General features: G+C 35.9%; 1 protein-coding gene across 10 annotated transcripts in view; it reads right to left on the bottom strand.

Annotated features, from left to right (window-relative positions):
- Positions 1–335: 335 nt before the first annotated feature.
- Positions 336–27,762, bottom strand: part of CSNK1G3 (casein kinase 1 gamma 3) — a 79,310-nt gene continuing 51,883 nt past the window's right edge. For 5 of the 10 annotated variants that reach the window (XM_072922911.1, XM_072922909.1, XM_032744142.3 and 2 more), the window contains 11 exons: positions 27,044–27,192; positions 25,699–25,933; positions 18,472–18,557; positions 18,260–18,344; positions 16,173–16,321; positions 15,089–15,184; positions 14,371–14,466; positions 7,264–7,370; positions 6,860–6,883; positions 2,173–2,264; positions 336–876 (listed from right to left, as the gene is read on the bottom strand). In XM_072922911.1, coding sequence (XP_072779012.1) covers positions 2,207–2,264; positions 6,860–6,883; positions 7,264–7,370; positions 14,371–14,466; positions 15,089–15,184; positions 16,173–16,321; positions 18,260–18,344; positions 18,472–18,557; positions 25,699–25,933; positions 27,044–27,192 — 1,085 coding nt within the window. In that variant the 3' untranslated portion in view covers positions 336–876; positions 2,173–2,206. Of the gene's footprint in view, positions 877–2,172; positions 2,265–6,859; positions 6,884–7,263; positions 7,371–14,370; positions 14,467–15,088; positions 15,211–16,172; positions 16,322–18,259; positions 18,345–18,471; positions 18,558–25,698; positions 25,934–27,043; positions 27,193–27,762 lie in introns of those variants that run through there. The other 5 variants (XM_072922912.1, XM_032744138.3, XM_072922910.1 and 2 more) reach the window with 4 other exon arrangements.

A 27,762-nucleotide genomic window follows, 5' to 3' on the forward strand; every position in this document is an offset into this window, starting at 1 on the left:
AACCAGATTCAATGTTTGCTCTGCAAAGCTCTTTTGAAGGTAATTTGATCTTGTTAACATTACTAGATGTAAAATTTAAATTATATAAACATTTTTATTCATGCACAAACACTCTTCTAATTTCTACTGTACTGCAATATTCATTGTAGGCAAAATAAAAGCAGGTTTGCAAATTGAAAAGATACTGGAAATACTTTCTGTTAGTAGCACCAGCATTTTGACAACTGCCAACAGTTAAACCAGCATCCCCAGTACCTCTAGACAGTGGTAATTTGACTGGAGTAACAATTTGACTAACCAGTAATAGTGAGGCAAAAGAAAGAAAACAATGCAAGTGTCATAAAATAATCTTAAGGTTTTATTATTTTGCATTATGGTTGTGTACCTGTATTTTTCTTCTTAATTTTTGAAGAAAACTGCTTTAGATACACTGCTACAAACTCAAATAACTTATTTATAACATCCGTCTTCATCTAAGACACTGCTATTACTTCCTAGGAAAGAAGAAATACTTCTCAAGTTCAGTTTAGCTCAAGATACTGTTCATTTTCTATCATTTCATTGGTCCATATGTTGATGAAAGAAGCACTCCTATTTGACAATATCTTAAAGCTTCCAGAACAGATGAATTAAAAAACAGAAGATGGATGCAGAAGAACCAAATCAAAGCATAGAGGCAAGATATTGTTTCTCAGGGAGTCCTCAGAAAATGTATTTATTATGGAGGTTTTTGCTTTGGGTTTTATTGTTGGTGTTTTTTTTAAGATCACAAGACAACAGGTGAACACATAAACATTTTCTCATGTTCTGTTTGGTTCTAGTCATTTGTTGCGCTGGATGGTTTTCCTTTTCCTCCGCTTGAATAGGCAGCAGCACCTGCAAGTATGACATGAATTACATATGATATAAAAGAAATCACAAAACTAAACTATTTACAGTATGTCTCATGTAAAGTACGTAGCTCATGTATAGCCAGTGCCACAAGGAACTCATTAAGCTCTATTGCAGGCAATTGATTTATTAGAATTTTTATTAGAAAAATTATTATTATTAGAAATTGAAGTAGAGATATTTTTGACACATTTCACCTTTTCTGAAAAAATATCAAACTAAAAAAGCTATAATGTAAGTAGCTATTAACCTTGGAGCACTGATGAAAGTATCAAAAGAACAGGTAGTACAGGCTGAATTAAAAATGCATTTGTAAGAAGAAAGACTATTCCATTACCTGAGTACTCTTTCATATTAACAGGCAATATGCCAAATGGAAGCTTGTGCTTATGACTGTGACACCTATATGTGCACTTAAGACACTTTTTGCTGAAACAAGAAAATAATTCAAGCTTCTTTTGTCAATCAGAACTTAGAAAAACTTTCTCCAAGGCTATTCTACAAGACATTTTAGAAGAAAATCCTAATGAACAACATAATTAATGTTCTGACCCTGTACTGTCATAATAACTACTACAGTGAAAAATCATAGCTTAAATATAAAAACCACTGATAATCTCTTTTGTTTTATTGCATACTACATGAATGAAACTAACTTGACAAACACTGTGAATTTCACTTGGCAAATACAGATAATCTGAAAGTACCTGAAAGAACACTACAACATGAAAAAGAGTAGGAGGGAGTTAGATATAGATAATATACAGAAGGACTGCAAAAGTCCAGAAAGTATTTTTGAAAATAAGGAGGAAAACAACAAACAACACACACAAAATTCATTTAAATTGTGCTGTTAGGCTTAGTTTAAGCAACTCTTAGGTCCTGAACACCACCTTTAAAAATAAAGCTTCACACTAAAGTGTTAACAATGTGTGTAACCAAAACTGAACATGCAAGCTGTATACTCTAATAGAGCTTGTACCATGGAGTTCTGTGGTTTGCTTATGGAATTCTCACTTGCACCAGTATACACTGATAAGTCTTAAACTATGAAGCACAGCAGTAGTGAAAATATAAATGTACTGCATCAATAGCCTTGATCAGTAAATCCTTAAGTCCACCAAGCATTTTATATCACTAAAATTCAAAAGGAATCCTTATGATTTAGTTTGGAATATGGGAAATGGGGAGAGCATTTAAAAATCATGGAGAATAAGGGTCTAAAATAAGGTTCTACAGGGGGTGAGAACAACATCCAAAGTAAGGGGAGACAGAAGTTACCTTCTCAAAATATCCAAGGCACCCTGTCGCTCAGTCACTGAAAAAGTAGCAGTGGGCAGAGACAGACCAGAACTGCTCTGAGAGTTACACAACTTTCAGTAGAAAAAAAACATTGGTTATTGATGAAGTCCAAAATTAAAATTCAGTAGGGGAAACTACATAGATAAGTATTTTTACAGCTAGCAGAAGCATCATACTGTATTTATTAAATTTAAAGTACTTCTTAAAGAAGAGATAATTGGTTTTGAAGGGCAGTAGCCACTGACTGTAACTAAAATTCCCCCATAACTACTAGCCTTTTTTTTAGAATCCGCCTATAAGCACTAACATTCATTCTCACTTAAGCTTTGAATTTACTTGTAGATGTGTGAACTCCAATTTAGTTTAATTCCTTTTTCACTCCATGTATTTTATATATGTATATGCCATGTACCAAAGCAAAGCAGTGCTCCTCCCTTTCAATATGAATTATCCTATGATCCTGTAGATGAGGAACTCCTACCCTCAACTGTGATGGTAAATCACTTATACTTGTTCAAGAGTAGCATGCTTTAGGGAAAGCCCACAGAAAAATTCTGTCTTGATTTATAAAATTAGCATATACAGAACCCAGGTTACATAAGTAACTGTAGGAAGATGGAAGTACAGCGGATAGTTAATTTATATTCTAGAACAGCTATCTAGAATTTTAATTCTTCACTCACTTACATGGATCACAACCCAAGTAGATCAGACTTCTTAAACATTTAGAACTACTTGGATCCTCTTTGGAATTCAAGGATAGCTTAGGTTTTCTTGCTTTTCTTACTAGAAAATTTAAAGTCATCTTTGCTGCAGATCTCATACTGTTTTTTATTTCTTCTGCATATGCTATTTAGTTTGCTACTTCTCTGTCAACCAGAGAAAAAGGGCACCATGCAATGGTAAATTCAAGAATTCTATTTTTAAGCAACATAAAGCACTGCTTTTTTAATCCTCTGGTCTTCTGGAGTTCGCATAATACTACTATGATAATATACTATGAGTATAATTTCTATTAACTGTTCTTTGGGGTTTTTTAATTATATAAACTATTTAACTGTATTTCAATTCAAGGAGAAATCACTGAATGCTGAAAACTTTTGTTTTGGACTGTTTTGGAAATCGGAACTGAAGTACACTGAAACACTGTGTTTTGAAATCTGGAAGTGCTAGACTTCAAATTGGCTTCCAAGGCCAAATAAATGTAATTTTAAAAGATAAGCACCTTTAGATGGGATTATGACAGAACAGAAAGTATTGCCTGAAAATAAATTTTATGAAAGAAACATAACCCTGAGTCAGAGATTCATAGTGCACAATCTCTCAATGAGTATAATTCATAACAGAAATGTAGACTTGTTAAAGCATACTGTCGCTAGAGGGTGATATTGTCACTTAGACATAATACAGATATCACATTGCTTAGAACTGTATTTAAGGCTATAGATAGGTACATTATTAAGGACTAGTAAACCACAAAATTATTATACTATTCAATATGCATGTAAAATACAGAAGAGGTAAGTTTTAAAAATGTATACTTCTAGGAAAGGAATTTTTTTAACTTAAGTATTTAATGAATGCTAACCTTCATCTGTAGTTTATGTAACATTTCTAGAGTTGGCAGTATAACAGCAAATTATAAATTGCAAAAACCACTGCACTTTTCCTGTAGTGACCTTTGAGGTATTTATCTGAGGTAGCAATCTCAGCATTATGGTTTTGAACACTTATTGCCCTTCTTCAGACATTATCATGTCTTTTTTCCTGTTAAATACCATTCCTTCCAGTTGAACAGTGCCTTGGTCCAAAATTCTAAAGCAACTTAATTTGTTATTTGTGTGTTTTTGTATTTGCCATCAAACATGTGGCAGGCACTTTACTGCAGCATTAGTAATAAGTGTTGAAAGTGGCAAAAAGGATGCAAGATGCAAAAAGAACAGATCATATAATCACTTCCGGTTTGCCCTTCTCTTCCTTCCCACAGAAAAGCCTTTTGATTATCCAAATCACACATGCTTCATAGAAGCAACTGTTCTGATGGCTAGCAAACCAGAAAGACAGGTTAATCACATCTGTAGAAGATTACAGATAGATCTGTAGATCCCCAAGTGTCAGGGCAGCACAGTGATAAGGTTAGGTTTCTCCTTGCTTTACAATTTCAGTAAGAATGAACTGAAATAGGACAGAAAGCAACTTTTCTAAAAATCCAAACCAACAAAAATAACCAAATCAACAACCCCCTCTACCCCCAATACTCACAAACAAAAAACCAAACCCACCAAAATTCCCAAAACACAAACCCACTGCTAAGTTATGCTAGCTGCACACCCACTGTGAAAATGACACGGCATAAGATTTAGACTATATATAAGGCATGTGAGTAGATAAATAACTATCAAACAATTAAATGTTTGGTTAAATGTTGGTCAAATGTCCCAAAACAATAAAATCCTTACTGAAGAAAAAACCCTAAACTTATCCTTTCTGATCTACAGGATTTCACTAAAACGGTAGCAGAAGCTCTAATATTCAGCTAAATTACACTTGTGTTCACAGTTAAAATCATACATAATGAGGACAATTCCACATGAGGGGCACCCTTTTTAAAATACTTTAAATGAAGATATAGTAATTCTAGCTTTCTAAAACTAAGAAAACATCTAGAACAAAGAATGAAGCACTTCTAAATAAGATTCAAGTTTGTCTTCTCAGAGTATGAGGAAATGTTACAAACAAAAGATATAAGCAAGAGAGATTAGCTTTGTTCATACTTTCAGGTGGATGAAATATTATGAAAGAGGCACAAAGTTAAGAGTCTCTTGAGAAAACAATGTCTCCTTAGGAAAAAAAAAAATCCATGTCACAGACATGAAGGATACTAGTAATCCCATTCCCTAAACCTATTCCTCAGTGTAAAATCTATAAACAAATGTTTAAATGTCTCACAACCCCTTTTTGTATTAGGTTTGTAACTATGATATTAAAATGTAAAAAGTAAAATCTTCTAAAGTGCTCTTTCTGAAAAAATATGTGTACCTATGCATTGATGTTTGATAGCAAAGCTGGAGAGAGGGTGAGGGTAACTGGGCATGCATGTATGTTAATTACTGTTAAAATATATAAAACAACTTCAAAACATAAAAAACTACCCCAGAAAAACCTATAGTCACTAAGGAAACAGTGACAGTGCTGAAACACTAATTTGAATGTTACATACTCAAAAACAAGAAAATCAGTCTAAAGAGTAGGAGACTGACTAGTTATTTTGTCTGTAACAAAACCAGTTAAGAGTAAGCCAAAAAGGTCAAGGACAGCATATTTGTCCATTATGTATTCATATTAGAAAAAGTGAACTCCTACACTGCTCAAGCAACTGAGCATCTTGGCTCCTGAGAATTCTCTTTCTGCAGATAGCCAAGTAAAATAGGGTACTAAAAATGGGTTTTATTGTGCTAAGCACTACTCAAAGTGCAAGAAATTTAATCTTTTTCTGTGTGTACATGAGCTGAGCATAAGAAAGATTATCACTGTGCTCATCTGAAGAGAGGGGACAGGAAATTTATCTATGGGCAGACTATCAATATGCTTCCCCATTTGGATTTTTTTTTTGTTGTTGTTGTTTCAAATATATATATATCAGATAACTGTATTTTTGACAGTAAAATAATACTGTACTCCACAAAGATAGCAGCAAAGAATTTAGTTCTTCTCAGTGCTCACAAAAAGCTAGTGCAAAAATATGGCCCTACCAGCACCTCCATCCAAAATTATTAATTACACATGCAAATAAAGCTTACCTACCAGAACCAGAACCAGAACTTACAGAACAATTGCTTCCCAAAAAATTGCACTTGGAGAAATTTCCCCATTTCTATAAAGTCAGGAAAATGGATCCTAGAAAAATTTCTGTTACTGAATTGCTCTACTGCTAATGCTCTACTGCTTCATACCTGTGTGCCTCTCTATTTTATGGTAAACTAGATCCATACCCTTGTAAAATCCTATTTCAAGCACAATTATAAAATGAAACATGTTGGAATTCATATCACCTTTAGCTATCAAGAATATTCTTCTCTACTATTTTCAAGTCTAAGTTTACTACTCAAATACATAAATATTAGTTGTCCATCTTATGGTGACAGATCTTAATATTTTTTCCTTTCATTACCCTGTAACATTAACAAACTCTGAAGTTATGTTTTAGTGATTAGTAGAAAGTTGTTGTAGACTAATACTTTGGTAAATAGCTTGTTTACAGAAAGAACTGAAGAATTTCAAACATTTACTAGCAATCATTACTTATTCATGCTGGTTATTTTACAGATGTTAATACACTAGCTGAATGCTACAATATTTGAAAAGAATGCTTTTCCCTTTAAAACAGAATAGAAAGTAAGAAAAAATATTCTAGTACCCATAAAAAATTCAATGTAAACTATATCACAAACTACACAACTTAAAAGCAAGCAGGTTTTGAAGCAGGCAGAACAGCTCCTGAAGATGGCTTTTTGTAAAAACGGTTAATTGTTTCACAGAATTAAAATGTATTTTGCCATTTCTAAATAGACATTTTATTTTTACATTTTCTGAAATTAGTTTTAAACCTAATAAAAAGAATAAAGCTCCTGGAGCTATTTCTGCCTGCTTGCACTGTATAACTCACCACATGTTCAACACTTTCTGGCAGCTATACAGAAAGAGAGCAAAGGTAAAAAGAGAATCAGAATACAATACAGAGGAAGAATTTTACATCTTCTACACATGGCTTTTGGTAGTCAGAATACTATCTTAAAATAATATTTCAAAATGAGCTGAAACATCAAAAATGCATGCACTTCTCTAGCCAGCATAGGAAGACATGTCATTGAAGGCTTAGGCTAAAAAAGCACAAGCTATAGGAACTCTATTATTTAGAAACTTACAGACAAAACTGTAAGTATAGAACTACAGTTTTGCTCCTCACCAATGGCTATTCAGTTCAGACAACAATTTCTGAAACACTCTATGAAAAAAATATTAATGCAGCTGAGCACAGAAGATCCAAAGAATATAAAAAGAAGCACGTACTTTGTTTCATCCATTACTTCTACTTCTGCAGGAGTTGTGATGGGTGCATTTGAACGGCCTGCAGTTGGGTCATCTGTGTTCAGTTCTCCATTTGTTGAGCTTACTACCTGAAATTACAAGAAAGACCTGAAATTATTCTAGTGCCAGACATACATTTTTAATTCCTATAGTTTCAATACATCTTAAAAAACCAGCATTTTTTGTTATTTCCATATTTATTTTTCTTCCAGTAACAGTATCTTCTCCAGGTTTTATTCTAGCATCCCTGTGGTCTTGTAATTTTCCTTTCATATCTGCTAGTGGAACTAACCTCTACAATGGACTCAAAGTGAGTGGGCTAATCTCCCCCACATTTCTTCAGGGCCTTAAGGAAAGGCACTAGGCACTTTTCCAACCAATTCAGTCAGTCTAACCCTATCTCTGCTCCTTAGTTTAGCTCTTTATATTCAGAGGGAATATGAAGGTCTGATTCAGTTGTATCTCCTAGGACACTCACCAGAAAAGGGGAAAACTAAGGCTGTCTTCTAAACCTAAGAGTATAGATGGTGTCTGATTTTTAGAACATGAAAACATCTACTGCCAGAAAAATTAATAAAAATTAGATTAATCTTCATTCCTATTAGTTTACCATCAAATTTCTATGTAAGTTGTTCAACTCACCATGAAAGCTGTGGCTCTCTGGGAATATTTGTTCGGACTTTAAACCAAGAGGAACTCAATATTCTTTCTCTCAGTTCCTGTCAGTCTTCCTACACGACAAATGGAGCCATTCCAGAGGCCTCTCCATTATTCACCCCACAGAATACAAAAAGGTTAACTAACTGGCTGTAGACAAGTGCCTACCTGATCAGAGCTGCTGACAGTGCTAATTGAACCACTAAAGAAGTGAAAAGACCATGTAAAGGTCTACTAGTTACTAAATAGCAGCAACTGCTTGCCAAAGTAGCAAGCATAAAAATATAATTCTGGAGAAATAGTATAAAAGTTTGCAGAAAACATCTGCAATTAATCAGCTATAGAGACTAAAAGTAGTCTGTAATTAAAAATTATTACCAGCTGTTGCCTGATGGCCAAAGATTAAGGTAGATGAAAGGAGAGGGGAGGAAAATCACCACTATAATATTATTTCACTCACTCTTCCAAGCTCTCCTCTTATTATAGCAGTTATGTCTCATCTATTCATAACCAGAGCTAAGACCTAGCTAATTGAGGTTTGTTTTGTGGCTCCTATTGTAACTAAGTACAGCACCTCAGAAGTTTTCTGCACTGAAGGCATTTTCCATGCCCTTCAGGCCAAGTTTCGTTTTTCAAATTTCACTACAATAGGAACCAATACCAAAAAAACCCTGCAGGCTTGTAACAAAATAAAAGATGTGAGATTGCAGGAATCTGATTACTTAAATTTTAGTCACTATAACTGAAGGAATCATGGGAGACTGGACTTTATTCCTACAATGATAAGTACGTTAAGGTGTCTTAAGCTTAGTTTCTTATCATTGAGCGTGACAGAATCACTTTATATTCACTGGCAGAAATAGGTAGGAATTGTACTTTAACAAACTTTAAGATGGTGAGGCAGGCATCCTGATCCAAACATCCTGGGTGACTAGTTATTGGGTTTTACAAAGTCACAGAATATTCTGAACTGTCATCATTAAATATTTACTAAGAATGGGGATCTAGTATTTCCTCAACCACCTCACCAGGTATCTTACTGCGAATGTCATTTCATTGTTTCTTGTAAAATACCCAGAGCGGAAAAGTGCATCAGAAGTATTTGCTATCTAAGACAGGAGCAGTCATAAAAATATAAGGTCAAAAAAACCTCTGCTCAATTTGATTACCAAATGAGTTTGGTTCCAAAGGAAGCACAGAAGCACAGAATACTTATGGTTGGAAGGGACCACTGGTGGGGCCATGCTCACAATGAGCTCCCTGTGCCTAACTATGTAACTAAGCACAACTATAGCCCGCACTAATCCATATACAATACCACCACCCAATTAAAATTGTGGTCCACCTTGCCTGCAGCCCTAATAATGCAGGATTTCTGCTCCATAACCTAGGCTTAAAAATAACTTTTCTAAAAAGAACATCAGATCCATGCTCAAGATTGAGTGGTTGATGAGAAACAAAAGCCTTCAGTTTACTCAAACAGAAGTAGGGTACATCAAGAAATAGTAAGACATGTATATAGCCCATTCTGGACGGGAAGCAAACACAGCGCAGCTTAGAATTCCTGACTGTTGTAAAGAACAGGTCACAGTCTGCAGAGGCATTTGCAAGAACTCCTGTTCTCTTTTCCTAAAAACAAATGAAAAAAGTATGACTTTTACATAGATACCAAACATACTGGCCAACTCTAGCATCTGTGGGGTGTTCATATGACACTCTCATTCACACTTCTCTCCCAGGAGCACCTGTTCAATGGTATCTATCTTCTTGGACAGCACATTCAAAAAAAGAGATCAAACTTACCTACGTACAGATCTTCATTTGAATTGGAAAATGGGCTAGCAGGAATCTTAAAGTCCTTCCTACATTAGTAATATTGTAACTATTATGCATGTCATGTATTAATCTAAGCTGATTTCCTCTTTAAAGGAGCCAAAATCATCCTCTGCTGGGGTCAATGCACTACTATCTGGTAACAAAGAACAAAGCTTACCGCAGCTTGTACTTCAAACTGACTTCAAACTCAGCCATACACATTCACCAAACACACAAACAAATACTATGAAAAGTCTGTTGCATGACTCAGTTTAGATGGGAGGAACATCAAGCTCTTCTTTCTGGAAAGAGTTACAACCACTGAAAGCAAAAGTGAACCAAAGCATATACAGCATAAATCCAAAAATCAGCCGTGCTTCTCCAGAACCATAGATACCCTGAGTTTCACTCACATCTACTACTGCCAAAACCAGTTCTAGGAGCTCCTCGCTAAGATGAAGAAAATGAAACTAACAAAGACTCTTACAAAGGAGTGCAAGAGATAGGCAGGACTGCTTCAGTTCCACTGACAGTAAGGCTACAGCTATATGAATTTAATTTCATGTTATATCAGTAAAGTACTTTGCAACATGACCTGAAAGAGCCTTTAATAAGGCAAATTATTACATTTTCCTCTCCAGCTAGGAGCCAATCATCTCAAAGATCAGTACAACACAGGCAGGAAGATATGAGAACATAACAGAATTAACAAGAATAAGTCACCCAGAGGACACTGTATGCACTGAAGGAGTGGTACATCAAATTCTGTACCCAGAATGTACCACAAGTAAGGCACAATGAAAATTTATCACAGTAGATCCACATAAAAAGCTGTAATTTTAGGACAGAGAAGCTACCAAGTTTGCTTTAAGAGAAACTTTAATTTCTCCACTTGTGACTCAAGTTGGAATGGATTTCCCTTGATGAAATAAATAGCCTGATGAAAAAATGGGAGGAACAATTAATCTCTTGGAAGACTTGAATATAACTATAGTGAAAAGATTAGGATATTTAAGTTATGGTTTTGCATCTAAAATTTTTGTTACAAAATGTATAGGAACACTCTTCCCTGAACACTAACATAATTACATTTCAAAAAACCAAACATTTTTAAAGTTTCAAATTAGAAGTATTGCAATATTGAAGATTAACTTAAGCTACTCACTATTTTCAAGTGGGAGAATAACCACTAAACTGAAAACCTAAAATTACTTTAAGCATTTTTATAACTTCATCCTGGTTTAAATTTACTTCCTTCAAATTTAATCAGTTCTTTAGAGGTTTAATATAAAGAGCACTTATATAAAGAAGCATATTCACCACTGGTTATTTCTTGATACTCTCTATGACATGAGGTAGAGAAACAAAAATTCCACCCACTACCCATTAATGACACATTCACTGTGAAATAGACTGATTTCTTAGATAAATGGTCCTCTGGAACCTTGACAAAGGTCATTTGTAACATGACACAGCTAGGCCTAAATACCAAACCCCTAAATGGCAAAATTAAATCTTCAGTCTACTTTGTTCTGGATTAGTATCTTTTACTTGCTATATTCAAAAATCAGTTAGAAAGTCTGCCATAAAAAAAAAAAAAAATCCTGATTTTCATTACTCTAATCACAACGAAGAATTGCAAAAATTTAGAACAGACATAGGAAAAAACTCCTTAATTCCATTAAGAATCTCAGTAACTGAATTCTCTACCCAAAAAATATAGCCAGTCTACACCTCTAAGGAATTCATAACTGATATTGCACAATTCTTTATTTTACTTTCAAAAAGTTTTCAGTAAAGACAAAAGAATAAAAGTCATTACAATAACTTTTTCATTCACAAAAGCTTAGCAAAATTGATTTGTTTCATCTAACACTTTACTATCTTGACTTCTCAAAGGAGAGTAATCTGGCAACTGAAAACTACTTACATCAAATATAAAAGTCTTTCAAGCAGTTCCCAAGTACTTTCCTGGGAACTCTTTAACCCAATCTTTCCATCTAACTTCATTTTAAAGAATTTCCCAATGGGAAAAAATTAAAAAAAAAAAAAAGATAAGAGGAAGAGGATCAGTTAGTAAGTGATGAAAAAAAGTAATGGAACAGATTAATACAATCTTTATGAGTGCATAAGCAGATTGCAGCTCATGCAGAGAAAGAACTAATTCTGTCTTGTACAACTGTCATTCTGAGAAGTGAGACAAACTTATGAAAACAAAGACACAGAAGTTGTTGAACAAATTGCTGGGTGTATGAGTTGATCATTAATAAGTCTGCATGAACTATAAAAATGGACTGAGCTAAGTGAAAGAATGGATGCCTTCCCTTTACAACTCAATTTCCTAGTATTATTTAAACTTCAACTGATTCTACAAAGTAAAATTAGACAGGTCTAAGCACAATAGGATCTTCTGAACACAAGCCTGGGGTCTGGGAAAAATTAAATTAGTACAAAACATAGAACAGTATCTGTAAATGAACAAACCAGTTTGAACCTCAATGGTTCCCACTTGAACTTATCACTAAGAGCACGCAATTATATGCTAACAAAAATATACACAGTCAGTTGCCTCAATGTTATTAAGTCACAGAAAATAATCACTAGTGCAGTTTAATAATCACCTAAAAAAGAACCTAAGAGATTACATCAGCAGTAGTATTAGCATCTAATTAGTATTAGATGACTAATAGCACTGACCTAAAAACATTCCACTGTCACTTTGAAATAATCAGACAGATTTTCATATCTTGCAGAAAAATTGGTAAAACTGATCTCAAAGAAGAGCAATGGCTCACCTAACATCACAGAAAAAAAATAAATACACTTTAATTGCACACCTCAGATTCAACTTTACCTGTGAACAATTTTCTGTGGGATTTTTAGTATTTGTCTTTCAAAAACAATTAGGAATCCTACTAAAGTAGCTAGCTAATGTACCAACTTAACAAACAGCATGCTTCAGTTAGTATCCCTGCAACAAAGAGGTATTTGCTAACAACCAGGGGCTATGTCACAGTTTCCTATCTTCAGCAAAACTGAAGATATTATGTTATTTTACAAGTGGCCTTAATAAGGAAGCATGACCACACCACAACAAAAAGCAACCCAATTTGAAAACATCCTGCTGCACAACTTGATCTTCAAAGACACAGACCATAGCTGCAGTTTTGCACGGTGCTTTTATTCATGTGGCAATTGCTTAGCCTCAACAGATCTAAATGACCTGAACTCAGACAGATGGCCTATATCCTGTGAGGAAAAAGGATAGAAACAACACTGTATTAACAGTAAGGAATACTAGTGTTATTTGTGTTATTTCCTAGAAAATGTTCTCCCATTCCCCGAAGGGTATTTAGCAGATTTTACAAGGGAAGAAAATTTCTTGCAATTGTTATGTTTTACCTGACAGAGAATGAAAAGTTTCTGAAGTGCCACAATTGCCAACAGTCATATGATGGCACTTTGCAAGTTCAACTAACTGTAATTTAATGAATTCAATGTGTATTTTTCTAACCTAAAATATAGGAAAATAAAGTTTTTTTAAACATTTGTTAATGGGAAGAACAAAACAACTTTTAAATTTTTCTTTATACAATGCAATAATTATCACCTACTACATTTTGTTACATTACACATGACAGCTGTTTCTAAAGTAACAAAATCTAGAGAATGTTACCACACTGACAGGACTGCAGCCTTGTTTGCTGTACCCTGAAATTTTCATTCTTTCTTTAGGCCATGTCAATTTTTTTCCAAACCAGAAACTTCAGAAGAAACACAGATTGTCATAATCAACATAACTCAGGTTGATGTCATCAAAACTCCAGCAATTTCTACACACAACCGCCACCCAAATAAGACTTCCCAAAGTGAAATCATTTTCATTTTTGACTCAGAGCTCAAAATCTTATGTAAACTTCACAGTTGGAATTTTGAATCTCTCGGTATTAACTCCTCACACATTACTCCTACTATTTTGCATCTAAATATATTTGAAGAGTGAGATCAAAAATTTCAAAAGTTAATTTTAAAAACTGAAAACAAACCAGAAAAAGAACTCTTTGAAAATTAAATAAACTAATAATATAGAAAAAACTTTTGGTTTCTACACATTTTTTCACTGAGATGTGTGAGGTGCTTCCCTGGGAACATTTTTCTAGCCAATTATGATTTGAATAATAAGGTGAAGTTTAAGCAAACTTCACTAAGTAGCATTTTAATCTGTTTACTTAAGGAACAAAAAATATGGCTTGAACAACACTGAATTCAATAAATAGTGGGTTTCAGTTGTTAATACAATTAGCACATTTAACATCTAACCTTCAGTTGCTCTCACTGAGATACATATATATTCTGTAAAAAAGACAGCTCAACTGTTTTATGTTCAACTTTTATTAAGAAACATGCAAGAAAAATTCCATCAACAAAAAGTTCCATAGCTTCAGCACCTGTTTTCAGTTTGACAACCAAACTGTGAAATAAGAAATAATAGAAGCATTCTGAAAATTACTGATAAGCAATCTTAATATGAAAACATGAATCGTGAGATACTTTACAGGAAAGTAGTTATGTAATGCAAAACAACTGATTTAGGTCATGCAAAGAAGCAGAAAATACCTGTACAGAGCCACCATGTCTGTCAGATGCCAGGTGAGCCCTCAGATTATGTGGATAGGTTTGCTGTGAGTCCCAAGCTGCCCTATGGTCTGTTGACTATTATTTTTGAATGTATTAGGATTTATGCAAAAGAAGAAAAAAAAATTTAAAACAAACAATTTGTGCATTGTCATATTTTTAAAAAGTACAGAAGCACTACACACTCAATCCCCATACAGACTGCACATCAACATTATCAACATACTTACACATGCCTTCCTAAAAATTTTCATACAGAGCTGAAGTAGCTAAACCTCAAAATTCCTAGTAAGAAAAAGTACACTAAAACAACCCTCCAATTTCACTTAAGTAAGCTGACACAGCTCAGATTTCCTAAGATTGTTACCACCTAAGTCATAAGCCTGGTTTAAAAAAAAAGTGAAAATGTTATACATACATGTCAGAACAGAAAGAGAGAAAAGAGTGTATGGAGGAAAGACAGTGAATAAAGAAATGTGAGTAGAGAGAAAATTCACTATATTGTATCATAGCTTCAATCACCCAAACTTTTAGGAGATATTTATGTATCTCTAAATATACACACTTTACCAAAGATCTACTTAAAGTGAAAACAAAGAAAACCTAGAGTCAATTTTATTTTCAAGTTCTAATAAAAACATAGCACAAATCATTAGACAAAAGACATAGTAATGCTGATAATCTTACATGAGTAATTTACCTGATTTTTGGATTGCTGCATTCTGTCTCTGTGCTGATATGCTTCTCTGTTTGAAGATATTGCAGGGTCTGAATGGATTGAACCCACAGGAGTAGGCTACAAATATAAATAATATGTAGCAACTGGTAAAAAAAATAAATTAAAGTCTCACCAAAAGTTACTGGTTTGTAATAGAAAATAATATTTAAATCTGACAGTTTCAAATAACACAAAATTATCAGATTAAAGCAGAAGCTTCACTAGATATTTACTAATACCAACAAGAAAAAAAGTAAACCATGACTTACAGAGTAAACCATGACTTACAGAATACATTGAAGTAACAATTCAAAGTATTACCATACATTAATTTTCTAAAAGACTTTAGGCTGATACTTCCTGCAGTTAGCAGTTATGACATTCTGATGAAACCTTATGAAAAGCTTAAAGCATTTTTTAATGCCAAACATCAAAAAATACATTTTGCAAAAAATATATTTGCAAAAAAATAAATGCTACGATTCTTTCAGAATCATACAGAGAAGAGTGAAGTGCATAATCTGAAACTGCTCAAACATATACATATTAGTCCTCCCTTCCCTATATAATAAAAAGAAGTGAAAAAAATTGAGGAGCTAAAGAAAACCCCATCCTCTACAATTTCTTAAATTATACAGAGTGTTTCCTGAAACCTTAGAAGCACTGCAATGAAATATTTCATGAACTGATAAATATCTAGAGTATATGTCCTATGCAGAGAAGTTATAGCTCTGCCTTTTAAAAATACTGAGAACAAAAAAAAAAATACATGCAGTAATGACAATTACTTGCAAAATTTTAAGTTCCTTCGAAGAAACAATCTGAATTTCTACCACCTCATTTTGGAGTGTGCAGTGATGTACTTTGATAAGAAGAGCACATTTGGAAAGAGAATGAATATGAAGCATTCAAGCCAAAGAAAATGTTAGACCATGCACCTGCAGATGGGCTTGTAATAGGAGCTGTTCACAGCTCTATTAGCAGCCTTGAGAAGAACATGTCTTATGAAACTCAAAACCAATCATAGAAAAACCCATTATGTTACTGACAGCTAAACTGTACTCACCAACTGTTTGCCAATCCAGTCATATTCATAATCAAACATATAGCCTTGGCGATCAAGTAAGTCTGTGAAGAGTTTTCTTAAGTAGTCGTAGTCTGGCCTTTCAAAAAAGTCTAACCTTCTTACATAACGTAGGTAAGTGGCCATTTCCTCTAGATATATAAGAAATATACACATATGCTATTATCTGTTTTAATGGAACTCAAAAAAATCCCCACCACCTTATTTCATTTTAAAGCAACTTGTACCTCTCACCATAAAACCTGAACAGTTGTTCACCATGGATCTGTGAATTACCAGAAAGAAAAGTTACTTAATAATGTTCTTTAAAATGCTACCATATTCTGAAATACACTACCATATTCCAAACGTATAACTAGCAAGTAACACCCCAGTAATTTTTCCTTCATGTTATCTATTGAGATCTTCTGTTCAATGTTCTAATTCTAATGCACAGTGTGCAAAAGTGTGTGGAGAGAAATGCCTCTACTTCTATCTTTCCAACCAATTTTACAGAGACAAGGCTAAGGAAAGGTAAAGAACGGGGTATACAACATAAAGCATCATCTTGTGTCCAGAAGGCCTACTGCAAACAGGATTTCCTTTCCTTTACCATGAGCTACTCTCAGCAAATCCACTTTGCCTATCAATGATATTTTGATTACCTTTCAAGGCGTTCACTTATATTTTGGCAAAATCATGTCCATGCCATACATGTCCCCTGTTCCAAGAACTTTATTACAACTTTTAAAAAACATCATATTCTTTCTGTGCAATTTTCCAACACCTCATTGATTCAACTTGTACTTACAGAGACCTAGAAGTGACACCTGAAACTTACAAGTTATTTTAAATATTAGTTCAAGCTGTTTCTAATGCAGCTTGTTTTTAATAGGGGTATGATACCAGATTTCAGCTGAAAAGACTTGTAAAATTTTCAGTGTGAAGATACAAGGGCAGACTAGCTGATTGCTGTAAGCACACAGGTTTTTTTTAATGTTTCTTTAGAATAATCTATATTTGAAGAACAACAGCATTAGCTTGCCGCTGCTTCAAAGGATAATTCTTCTGTCTGGGCCCAGTACTATTTAACTTATTAATTAATGATTCAGACAAAGGGGCAGAGGCCTCCTCAGCAATTTCACTGACAACACAAAGCTGGGAGGAGTGGCAGATACCCCAGAGAGCTGTGCAGCCCTTCAGAAGGACCTCGACAGCCTGGAGAGATGGGTAGAGAGAAACATTCTGAAATTCAGCAAAGGCAAATGCAGGATCCTGCACCTGGAGAAGAATACTTCTGTGCAGCAGCACAGGCTGAAGGCCAAACCTGCTGGGAAGGAGCTCTAAAGAGAAGGACCTGGGGGTCATGGTAGACAACAAGCTCATCAGAGCCAGCGGTGTGCCCTGGGGGACAAGAAGGCCAATGGAATCCTGGGGTGCATTATGAAAAGCAGGTCAAGGGAGGTAATCTGTCCCTCTACTCAGAGGCTATGTCCATCTCTGAGTTCCTCAATACAAGGGAGACAAGGAGTTCCTAGACCATGTCCAGCAAAGGGCTACTAAGTTTATCAAGGGACAGTAGCATCTTTCATATGAGGAAAGGTTGAGGGAGCTGGGCCTGTTCAGCCTTGAAAAGAGGCAACTGAGAGGGGACCTGATTAATACATATAAATATCTAAGGGGTGGGTGTCAGTATGATGGACCCAGGCTCAGCTCAGTGGTGCCAGCACTACCAGGAGAGGCAATGGGCAGACATTGATGCACAGAAGTTCCACCCAAACACAGGGAAGAACTCCTTTACTGTGCAGGTGACTGAGTGCTGGATCAGGTTACCCAGAGAGGTTTTGGAATCTCCTTCACTGTAGACATTCAAGAACAGTCTGGACACAATCCTACGGCACATGCTCTGGGATGGCCCCGCTTGAGCATGGAGATTGGACCACAGAACCTGCTGTGGTCCCATCCAACCTGACCCATTCTAAGATACTGTGATCTATTACACATACTGTAATTTTAAACCCCAGCAATTACCTATGCCAGTTCCATTTTAAAAATCAATACACAACATTTTTATTAACAGCAGACATTACCTGGGAAGTTTTCACACAATACTTCTATAGGAGTTGCTCGTTTAGTGTCTCCAATTTTCTGGTAGCGTTCCTTTAATGTATCCGCCTATGACAGAAGAACAAACAGGCTTCTCAAGTTATACAGCTTGCAGACACACATTCAAAAAGCCCAAACATATCAATAAAAGCTGATGATCTGAAAAAGGACAGAAGCAGGTATCAAAACCCACTACCTTTAAACCTTGCCATGGAAGACTTCCTCTGAGAAAATATATAAACATATGACCCAATGCTTCCAAATCATCTCTTCTACTTTGCTCTGAAACAAAATGCAAATATTATTAGAAACTTCCATCAGTGTAATTTTACATTATATTTAGAAGACTAGCTTCCAAATTATATAAAAATAAATGTTAGGTATAAAGTACTTGAAAGCAAACTGAGCATGTGGGGGCATTCTTGTGTACTACGGACTGTCTTAAGAACACAGATAAGCCCAGAAAAAAAGAAGATGCAGACTGCAGGTATATTCATCTCAACAGCACTTTAAAAGAAAGAAAGAAAGAATTCTCAAAAATTATTGCTGAAAGTAATAATTCTCAAAAATGCAGAAGGAATTTTCTTTGAGCTACTGGAATAACCTCAGGATTTAGTAAGCTTTAGGATTTAATAAAATTTTAGGACCAAATATTCGTTTGTTCTTGCAGTAAAAAGTCGACTAAAAACTGAACCAATGTAGAATTATTTGTGGATCATTTAGATTACAAAGAACTGATTCTTAATCTAGAACCTATGACAGGTCTGACAAGAGAGCACATGTACTAAAGGTAAGAATGAAGTTCTCCTAGTTTTGAGGGTAAATACTTTTTTAAAGAAATCAGCTTCATTTGGCCTTTCTGTTCATATTAAGAGCAGACTTCATTCCCAGAAGAGTTTCAATTATTCACTATACAATAACTAACCTCAGCCTCTGCAATAATTTAGCACTATTATGAAAAGACCAATACAATCAAGAATATGGGCAGTTCCCCAGAGACCACTACAGATGGCTAGATTAGAGTAAGTTATAACTCCATGTGACTATACTTTCTGTAGCCAAATAATTTAGACGACACTTTAACACACTGTTCTTTTGAATTTGGGGAAATCCCAAAATAATTGCCAATTAATTCACATATCCAACAAACACAGATAATTGCAGAACTTCTACAGACACAGATTTTTGTCTTCATTAACCTCATAGTCAGAATCTACACTGTCTGGAATCTCACTTTCCCTTCCTGAAAATGAAGTGAACTGGAGAAGAAGCAGAGTAATTTTATCCCTAAATTATATTATTGAGAGGTGGGGCACCAGCAACATGCTAGTAAGGGCTGCAGTGTTTGTATTTCCTTCAAATAGCTCTCTGAAGCCACATTATTCTCCATATCAACAAAATACCTTCTATTCCATATACAAACCCCGAACTTGGCACAAAACTACCAGAAATCCTTAATCAAAAAACAAAATATTATTGACTACAAGACATTCGGTAACTATGTATTTCCTATATACACCTTAAAAGAGTGGGTTTTGGTGATTTTGAACAAGTTTTGATTACACATTTAAAGTCTTTCTAGTAGCTATGCATTTGTTATGATAGCTTTAAATACCATGGATTCTAAAACATACTTTTTGTTCAAGGATAAATTCATCTTTTCTTACTCATATGCACAAACAGATAAAGTTACAGGTCAATAGAGACCTGTAACAAAATAACTTATAAGAGAATGTGAACCTGACAGCCTCCCTCTCTACTGAAAACACTTGTTTTACAAGGGTCAACTGTTAGACCACTCAGCAGTTCAGGAAATTATCTACAGACTAAAAATACCACACTAAAAAATTGTCCTATTACCACTATTTTCAGAGCAAACTGTATCCTATATGCCACTGTCTCTGTGAACACAGAGCTTGAGGACCTTCAGTACTTCACTGCATGAATTAAAAAATATATATTTTTAGACGAGTATCACAGAACATTAAAAAATTGTTGGAATGGAACGATTCAGACTCTTTAGGAAGGAGAAGCAAGGGAGATCAGGAGGCAATGTCACCCTCCATGGCAATAGCCAGCTGACTGTATGGAGTTTTGTCTGGGAATGGATGAGGAGCTGACCAAGACCTATTGAGGAACGAATAATGGGAGGGGCAAGGTTAGGTGGCCACAGGCCCTCCAGCCAGGAAGACTGGACAGCTGAGTCCTCATGGTGGTGCATCCCTCCCTCACCCCTTCTAGGCCACACTTATCTGAAAAAAGCTCATAAGGTTTCAGCTTGACAAACAGCACCTGGGCTCAGCTTTTCTGGAGTTTATCAGAAACCCTTTGCTTCCCAGAGTCCCAGCTGTCTAACAAGCTCACGTTTCCTTTATGAACAGCTTTGGAAACTATTTCTCTTGTTTGCGTAGCATAACATCCCTGTTCTCATGCTTTCAACTGTGTGCCAACCCACACTGTGGCCAGGATGAAACATTATTATGAATAAAGCCCACTTTCTTGTGACCCCATAAAACACTGGTCTAAAATGAGAACCTTTGAGTTCTTCTAGACTGCAGCAGCTGTGACCAGCAACCTCTCTCTGAGCTGGGCTTCTCAGAGCCCACTAACTCGCAAGTTTGCAGTTCTCAGATGACTGCTGAACAAAAATTAATTATAGGCTAATACCCCCACTCCTCAAGGCTCAACTCTTTGCATAATGAAAAGATGCAAAAGCACCCAGAGCGAGTATTTCACTGCGTTTGAGGGGAATTTTTTCACAGGTACTTTTCACTGACTCTGCCTGTGTGCACAAATATACACATATGCTACAGCAAATTTTGTGAGAAATGCTGCTCTCTTAGATGCTCAAGTATCTTGGATATCAAAGACAGGTTTGTAAGTAAGGTTAAGTTACAAGTTATATTAAATGCTGTTAAGTGTTAATTCCTATGTTGAATTGTTAAGTTTAAGGTTTAAGTAAAGGTGTAAGTTAAGGTTAAATACTTCTGAGTGCTGTTAAGCTTTTAGGCTGTATTCTTTTTTATACTTGCCCTCTCTGTCCTTTTGTCACTTGTCACACACTCCTAAATACACAACAGCCCTAGACAGCTCTCAGTTAGTTTCTGTTTTGATTGCCTGGATTTTAGCTGGGGTTTGGGGTTTTTTCTCTTTTTCTTTGGTGTAACTGACTAATAAATAGCAGAGTAAACCTTGCAAAGAACTTTGTCATTGCTTAATATTAAATCAGGTTTTTACTGATACCCTTTGCTGATGATTTTTTAAGTGTTCTCAAGCACTCATTCATAACAGCTGTCTACCAATATACAGGAAGCACCTCATGCTCACAAGCCCTGGTCCTCACAGGGGAACCTCAACCACTCTGATATCTCCTGGACTGACAAGACAGCAAGGCATCAGCAATCCAGTAAGTTATCTTTGATGACAGCTTCCTTCTCTAAGTGACAGAGGAGGTAAAAAGGAGATGTGCCATACTGGCACTTGTTCTCACCAACAAGAAGAGGCTGGTGAGGAACATGAAGCTCAAAGGCAGCCTTGGCTGCAGTGATCATGAAATGCTAGAGTTTGAGAGAAACGTGAGTAGTGAGAAGGGAGCAAAGCAAACCCAGTACCCTGAATTTCAGCAGATGCAGCTTGGCCTCTTCAGGGATCTGCTTGGCAGAGTACCATGAGATAAAGCTCTGCAGCGAAGCAGGGTCCTAAGAAAGTTGGTTAATGTTCAAGAATGAGTTCCTCCAAGCCCAGGAGCAATACCTTCCAACAAAGCCTTCAAGCAAAAACCATCAGGAGGCCCACATGAACAGTGAGCTCCTGGATGAATCCAAAGGGAAAAAAATGAAGCATATAGAAGCTATATAGCATATAGGGCAAGCAAGGACAGGTAGTCTGGGAGGTATACAGAGAAACTGTCCGAGAAGCCAGAGATGAGTTCAAGAAAGCTAAAGCCCTGAGAGGATTAAATGTGATTAGGGATGTCAAGGGCAACAAGAAGAGCTTCTATAAGTAAGATGGTAACAAAAGGAAAACTAGGAAAAATGCTTGACCTCTCCATAAGGAAACAGGAGACCAGGGATATGAAGAAAGCTGAGGCAAAAAATTACTCATCTTGCACCACAGGAAAGTTTAGATTAGATACTGGGTTCATTAAATTACTTTTTTACCTCCATTTTCCCTGGTATTTCAGTCACATCATTCATGTCACAGGAAGAAAGGGCAGGGACTGGCAGAATGAAGAACACTGTAGATCAGGTTGGAGCCCATTTAAGGAACCTGAAGGTGCACAAGTCCATGGGACCTGCTGAGATGCATCAATGAGTCTTTAGGGAGTCTCAGGCAAAGACACTACCCATTACATCCACTACATCTCAGAAGTCATTACAGCCCAGTAAAGATTCCACAGACTAAAAGAGGAAAAAGATAACCCCTATTATTACAAATGGAAGAAAAGAAAGGCATGAGGAACTATAGGCCTGTCAGTCTCACCTCAGGGCCCAGCAAGCTCACACTGTAGCTCCTCATGGTAACTATACTGAGGGACATGGAAAATAAGGAGGTGACTGATGATGGTCAACATGGCTTCAGTAGGGGCAAATCACACCTGACAAATCTGGGGGCCTTCAACACAAGTATAGTGTTGGTGCATGATGGAACAGCAATCAACATAATCTACTTGGATATGCGCTAAGCATTTGACACTGTAACACAGGATATCCTTGTCTTGGAACTGGAGAGACACTGATTTGACAGCTGAAACAAGTGGATAAGGAATTGGCTAAGTGGTCAAACTGTAAAACGTGGTCAAGAACTCCCTGTCCAAGTGGTCACTCATTCTTTAGGGGTCGTACTGAGATCACTGTTGGGTAACACCTTCGATGGTGTCATGACAGTGGGATCAAGAGCACCCTCAGCAAGTCTGTCAATTACATCTGGCTGTGCTGTGCTGTCAACATGCTGTAAGGAAGCAATGCCACAGGGGTACCTGGACAGGCTTGAGAGGTGGGCCTGTGTGAACATGACAGCAAAAAGTGCAATGACCTCCACCTAGGTTAGGGCAATCCCAAGCACAAATACAGGCTGGGCAGAGAATGGAGAGCAGCCCTGAGAAGGACTTCCATGTGCTGGTGGATGAGAGGTGGGACATGACGCCACGATGTGCACTCACAGCCCAGAAAGCCAAACATGACCTAGGCTGCACCCAGAACAGTGTGGCCAGCAGAGCAAGGGAGGGGATTCTACACCTCTGCTCTGCTCTGCTCTGGTGAGATCCCACCTGTAGTGCAGCAACCAGCTCTGAGGTCCCCAAGATACAAAGGACACAGACCTAATCAAGCAAGTCCATGAAGATATTCAAGCAGCATCCCTCCCATGAAAATAATCTGAGAGTTGCTGCTGTTCAACTTAGAGAAAAAAAGGCTTCAGGGAGACATTACAGCCCCTTCCAGTACCCAAAGGGAGCCTACAAGAAATCTGAGGAGGGACTTTTTATAAGGACATGTAGTGACAGGACAAGGACTAGTGGTTTCATATCAAAAGACAGTAAGTTTAGATTAAATATTCAGGAGAAATCTTCAGTGTGAGAGTGGCAAGACACCGAAACACCTTGCCCAGAGAAACTGTAGATGACTCATCCCTGGAACTGTCCAAGGCAAATCTGCAGGAGGCTTAGAGCAACCAGGTGTTCCAACCTATGGCAACAGGGTCAGAACTGATGAGCCTTAAAGATCCTAAGATCTTTAAGATCCTTTCCAACAAAAACCATTCTATGATTAAACAAGTTACCATGAGACAAAAATAAACACGTATTAGACGTAATCAAAATTCAGTTTGCTTTTCAAGCAATTACCAGTTTTACACTTTGGTTTATCTTAAAAGGTTCAGGGGAAATCTTCTTATTTAAGGAGTGAAAAATTTATTTGATTTTAAAAGTGATTTTGCCACTGTTGAAAATGTTATAATAATCAGAAGTCTAAACTGCCTAGTGGAGATGAGAGCCCAGTGTCAAAAATGTAAGTCACTTTAAGCTGACATCACCATTTATGCCTGAAAAATATGTGGATGCTTCTTTTTATCTGAAGAACCTGAGTTCCAAAAGTTAGATTCAGAAAGGTCAAACCTTACACTTAAGGTGCTGGAGTATGCCCACTAAAGAGCAACAAAGCTGGTGAAGGGTCTGGAGCATAGATCCTATAAGGAGCAGCTGACAGAGCTGAGGGTGTTCAGAAAAGGAGGATCAGGGGAGAGCTTATCACTCTCTAAAACTCCCTGAAAAGAGGGTACAGCTATGTGAGGGTTGGCCTCTTCTCCTAAGGAACAAGGAACAGGACAAGAGGAAAAAGCATCATGTTTGCTACAGGAAAGTTCAGAATGGATACTGGGAACATTTGCTTCACCAAAAGGATTCTTAAATATTGGACCAGGCTGCGCAGGGAAGTGATTGAAGTCACCATTTCCAGAGGTATCTTAAAAGCCTTACAGATGTGGCACATAGGGACATGGTTTAGTGGTGGATTTGGCAGCGCTGGGTTAACGGTTGGACTCGATGACTTTAAGGGTATTTTCTAAGCTAAGTGATTCCATGGCTCTGCTTTATTGATAAAGTACCTTCCTTATTCCTGTCTGAGAAGTGTGAACGGTTTCTCATTTCCTGTATTAACAGTTATGCTTACAGTTAAACCGTAAGTATTGTGCAGTGTTTTTATGATCAGTTCAAAGAATAACCTAATTAGAGATTACCATGCAGTGATAAGCAACTGGTTTACACAAATACAAAGGGGTCTAATTAACTGTTTTCACTAGAAAATCTCTCTAGCTGGAATAAACAAAGATCTGAGCGCTCATACCTTTCTCAAGGTGAACTTATTCATTCAATAATAACACCTTTCATATTTATATACATCCTGTAATTGCTTTAGCTTGCTACATAACCATTAATAACACCAACAAAGCCTTATTAACAGTGTAAGCACTAAAAAAAAAAAAAAAATCAAGAAATCAGCATAATCTCTAAGCTATTATTTTATTTTATGCTGCATTTCAAAGAGATCAGAAAAGCAAGGAAGCATTGAAAACCCATGCTATTGTAACCTATTGACTTTTCTGTATTTAATCCGCACATCTATTTCCTGGACACTTCACCCTGCTGTGGTATACTTAAAATGTGAAGATATTATGCTACAAGAAGATACACCTCATCTTTCTTTTAAGGAAAGCTAACAAGGAGGACAATTCCCAAGATATGATCATGATGATTAGCGATTCAAAAAAGATTATTCCCATAAACAGTATTTCCATAAGGACAAACTATATTTTGAACAATACATAAAATTTCAAGTTCTTAATGACTTTAGACTGAGGAAAACTAACTTGAAAGCAAGATGGTTTATGACATATCACAGCTGTTTCTGTACCTAAAAAGCACACGTACCTTTTCCTAAATGTGTATTTATACTCATGTATCTAGCTGTTCCTGTAAGGCTCTTGTGTTCTCGATATGGTATGTGCTTCTTTGTTTCTGGATCTACGTACTCCTTTGCCAAACCAAAGTCTATAATGTGAATAATTTGCTGGGTTTTGTTTCCAGGTCGTCCTATTAAGAAGTTCTCAGGTTTTACATCTCTGTAAATCAAGTTCTTTGAATGGACATATTCCATACGAGAAATCTTCAATAAAAGAAAAAGAAAAATAGACAAGGAAGCTTGTCTTAGTTTAAGCATCAGGTTGCCACATTCAAATGTGTTAGAAGCTAAATATCTTATATTGACTTTGCACATAGAAGAAATCACCCCTCCTAATATCTTAAGACCAAAGCAATATTGTTCTTAACAAAGTATCTCCCAGTTAAAGTCAATGAAAATTGTAAACTTTTTCACAGCAGATACACCAACTGGTGTATTGGAAACTCTCACACTGAAAATTAGTCATGAATCCTGCACACAAAAGAAGTTTTTGTCTCTCAAAAGAGCTGGCACAAGTATGTTTTCTGTACATTAAAAGTAAAACCAGAAATTATGTCACCAAGCAGTAGGCAGCAAAGTTTAATGTAGATCTATTACATGTTAAAGAGATAAATGAGAGAAGCACTTAAAGTTCATTACTATGCATATAAAGTTCATTCTAGCTGGAGTGCTTTCTAGCAAAATATCCATATTCAGAAAAGAACAGAAACAGTAAATAAAGCTGATCTTTTGACTTGTGAGAACTTGAGCATTTAAAAAAAAATAACTTGATCATTTTGACTGTAAATAAGTTCAATGGGTTTGTATGTCTGTATATAGGAAGAGGGAAATCTTCAAAAAAGAGAATAATTCTTCATTCAGTAGTTTTGTGCTATAATTTCTGGAAGGATTTGGGGAATTTTTTTCATTTGTTTGTTTGCTTTCTTGTAAGAATGCCCAGGAAAAAAATACTTATTCTATTTAGGAGTCTCATAATACAACTGCTTGCATGGACTAAAATTACTTTCATTTCTTTAAGGTTTTCTTTTTTGAAAGAGTATGTCGAACTAAAATTCATCATTTTAGATTGTGATTAGAACTCAGAAGACACAACAAATTACATTCATTAACTGACTTGAAAAACTGGAACAAAGTAAATTAAAGTAATGTAACAGCATTCCTGCTTAAACTGTTATCACAAGCATTTTAAATAAAACCAACATCAGTTTAAAACATGAGGAAGTGCAAATCTCCTCAGCGAAGTAAACATTTAATCAATTGAAGACTGATTTAGTTATTCTAGTGAACACTCAAATTAACATCTATTCTACTTACCAACTGTATGGCTATCATAAGAACGGTTTTAAGAGAAAATGTCCTACCACACAAGTCAAATAAATCTTCCAGACTAGGTCCAAGTAGCTCTAGCACCATAGCATTGTATTTGCCACATGGGCCAAAATAATAAACCTGAGGTATTCCATCTGTAAAATGAAAATACAAAGTAATGATAAGAGGTTAAATAAGATTAAGGTCCATAGCAATACAATTCCTACCCAATATCAAGTTGATCGTAAGTTAAAAAATACATTTTTCACAGAAAAACAAAAATAAACCTTCACAAAAACTACAGGTAAAAGACACAACAGGAATACTGAAGATAGTCACAAAAATATTAATGAAAATGGTACTATTACATATTTGACTTGTGAAAGATGTCAAGATTTTTATAAAAAATTTAAATTAGAACCTCTCTATTAAGTTTTGTAACCATAAATTGAAACAGGGTTTTGAAATGCTGTGAAAAAAGGCTTAAATAAGCTCTTGTAAAAAAAAATACTCTTAAGATAAAACTTTTTAAATTAAGGCTATTCCTACCTTTAGGAATAGGAAACCACCCTATTATCTAGAGAATCATTTTAAAAAAATAAAAAAAGGATTAATGAACTCAAGAGTGTAATGACACATTAAGTCTGGACTTTATAGTTTTAAATGAACATCTGCCTTAGGAAGATAGGCAATCCAGAAGTTTGAAAATATAAATAGTTAAAGCC

The sequence above is a fragment of the Taeniopygia guttata genome, chromosome Z (assembly GCF_048771995.1).
Source record: "Taeniopygia guttata chromosome Z, bTaeGut7.mat, whole genome shotgun sequence".
NCBI lineage: Eukaryota > Metazoa > Chordata > Aves > Passeriformes > Estrildidae > Taeniopygia > Taeniopygia guttata.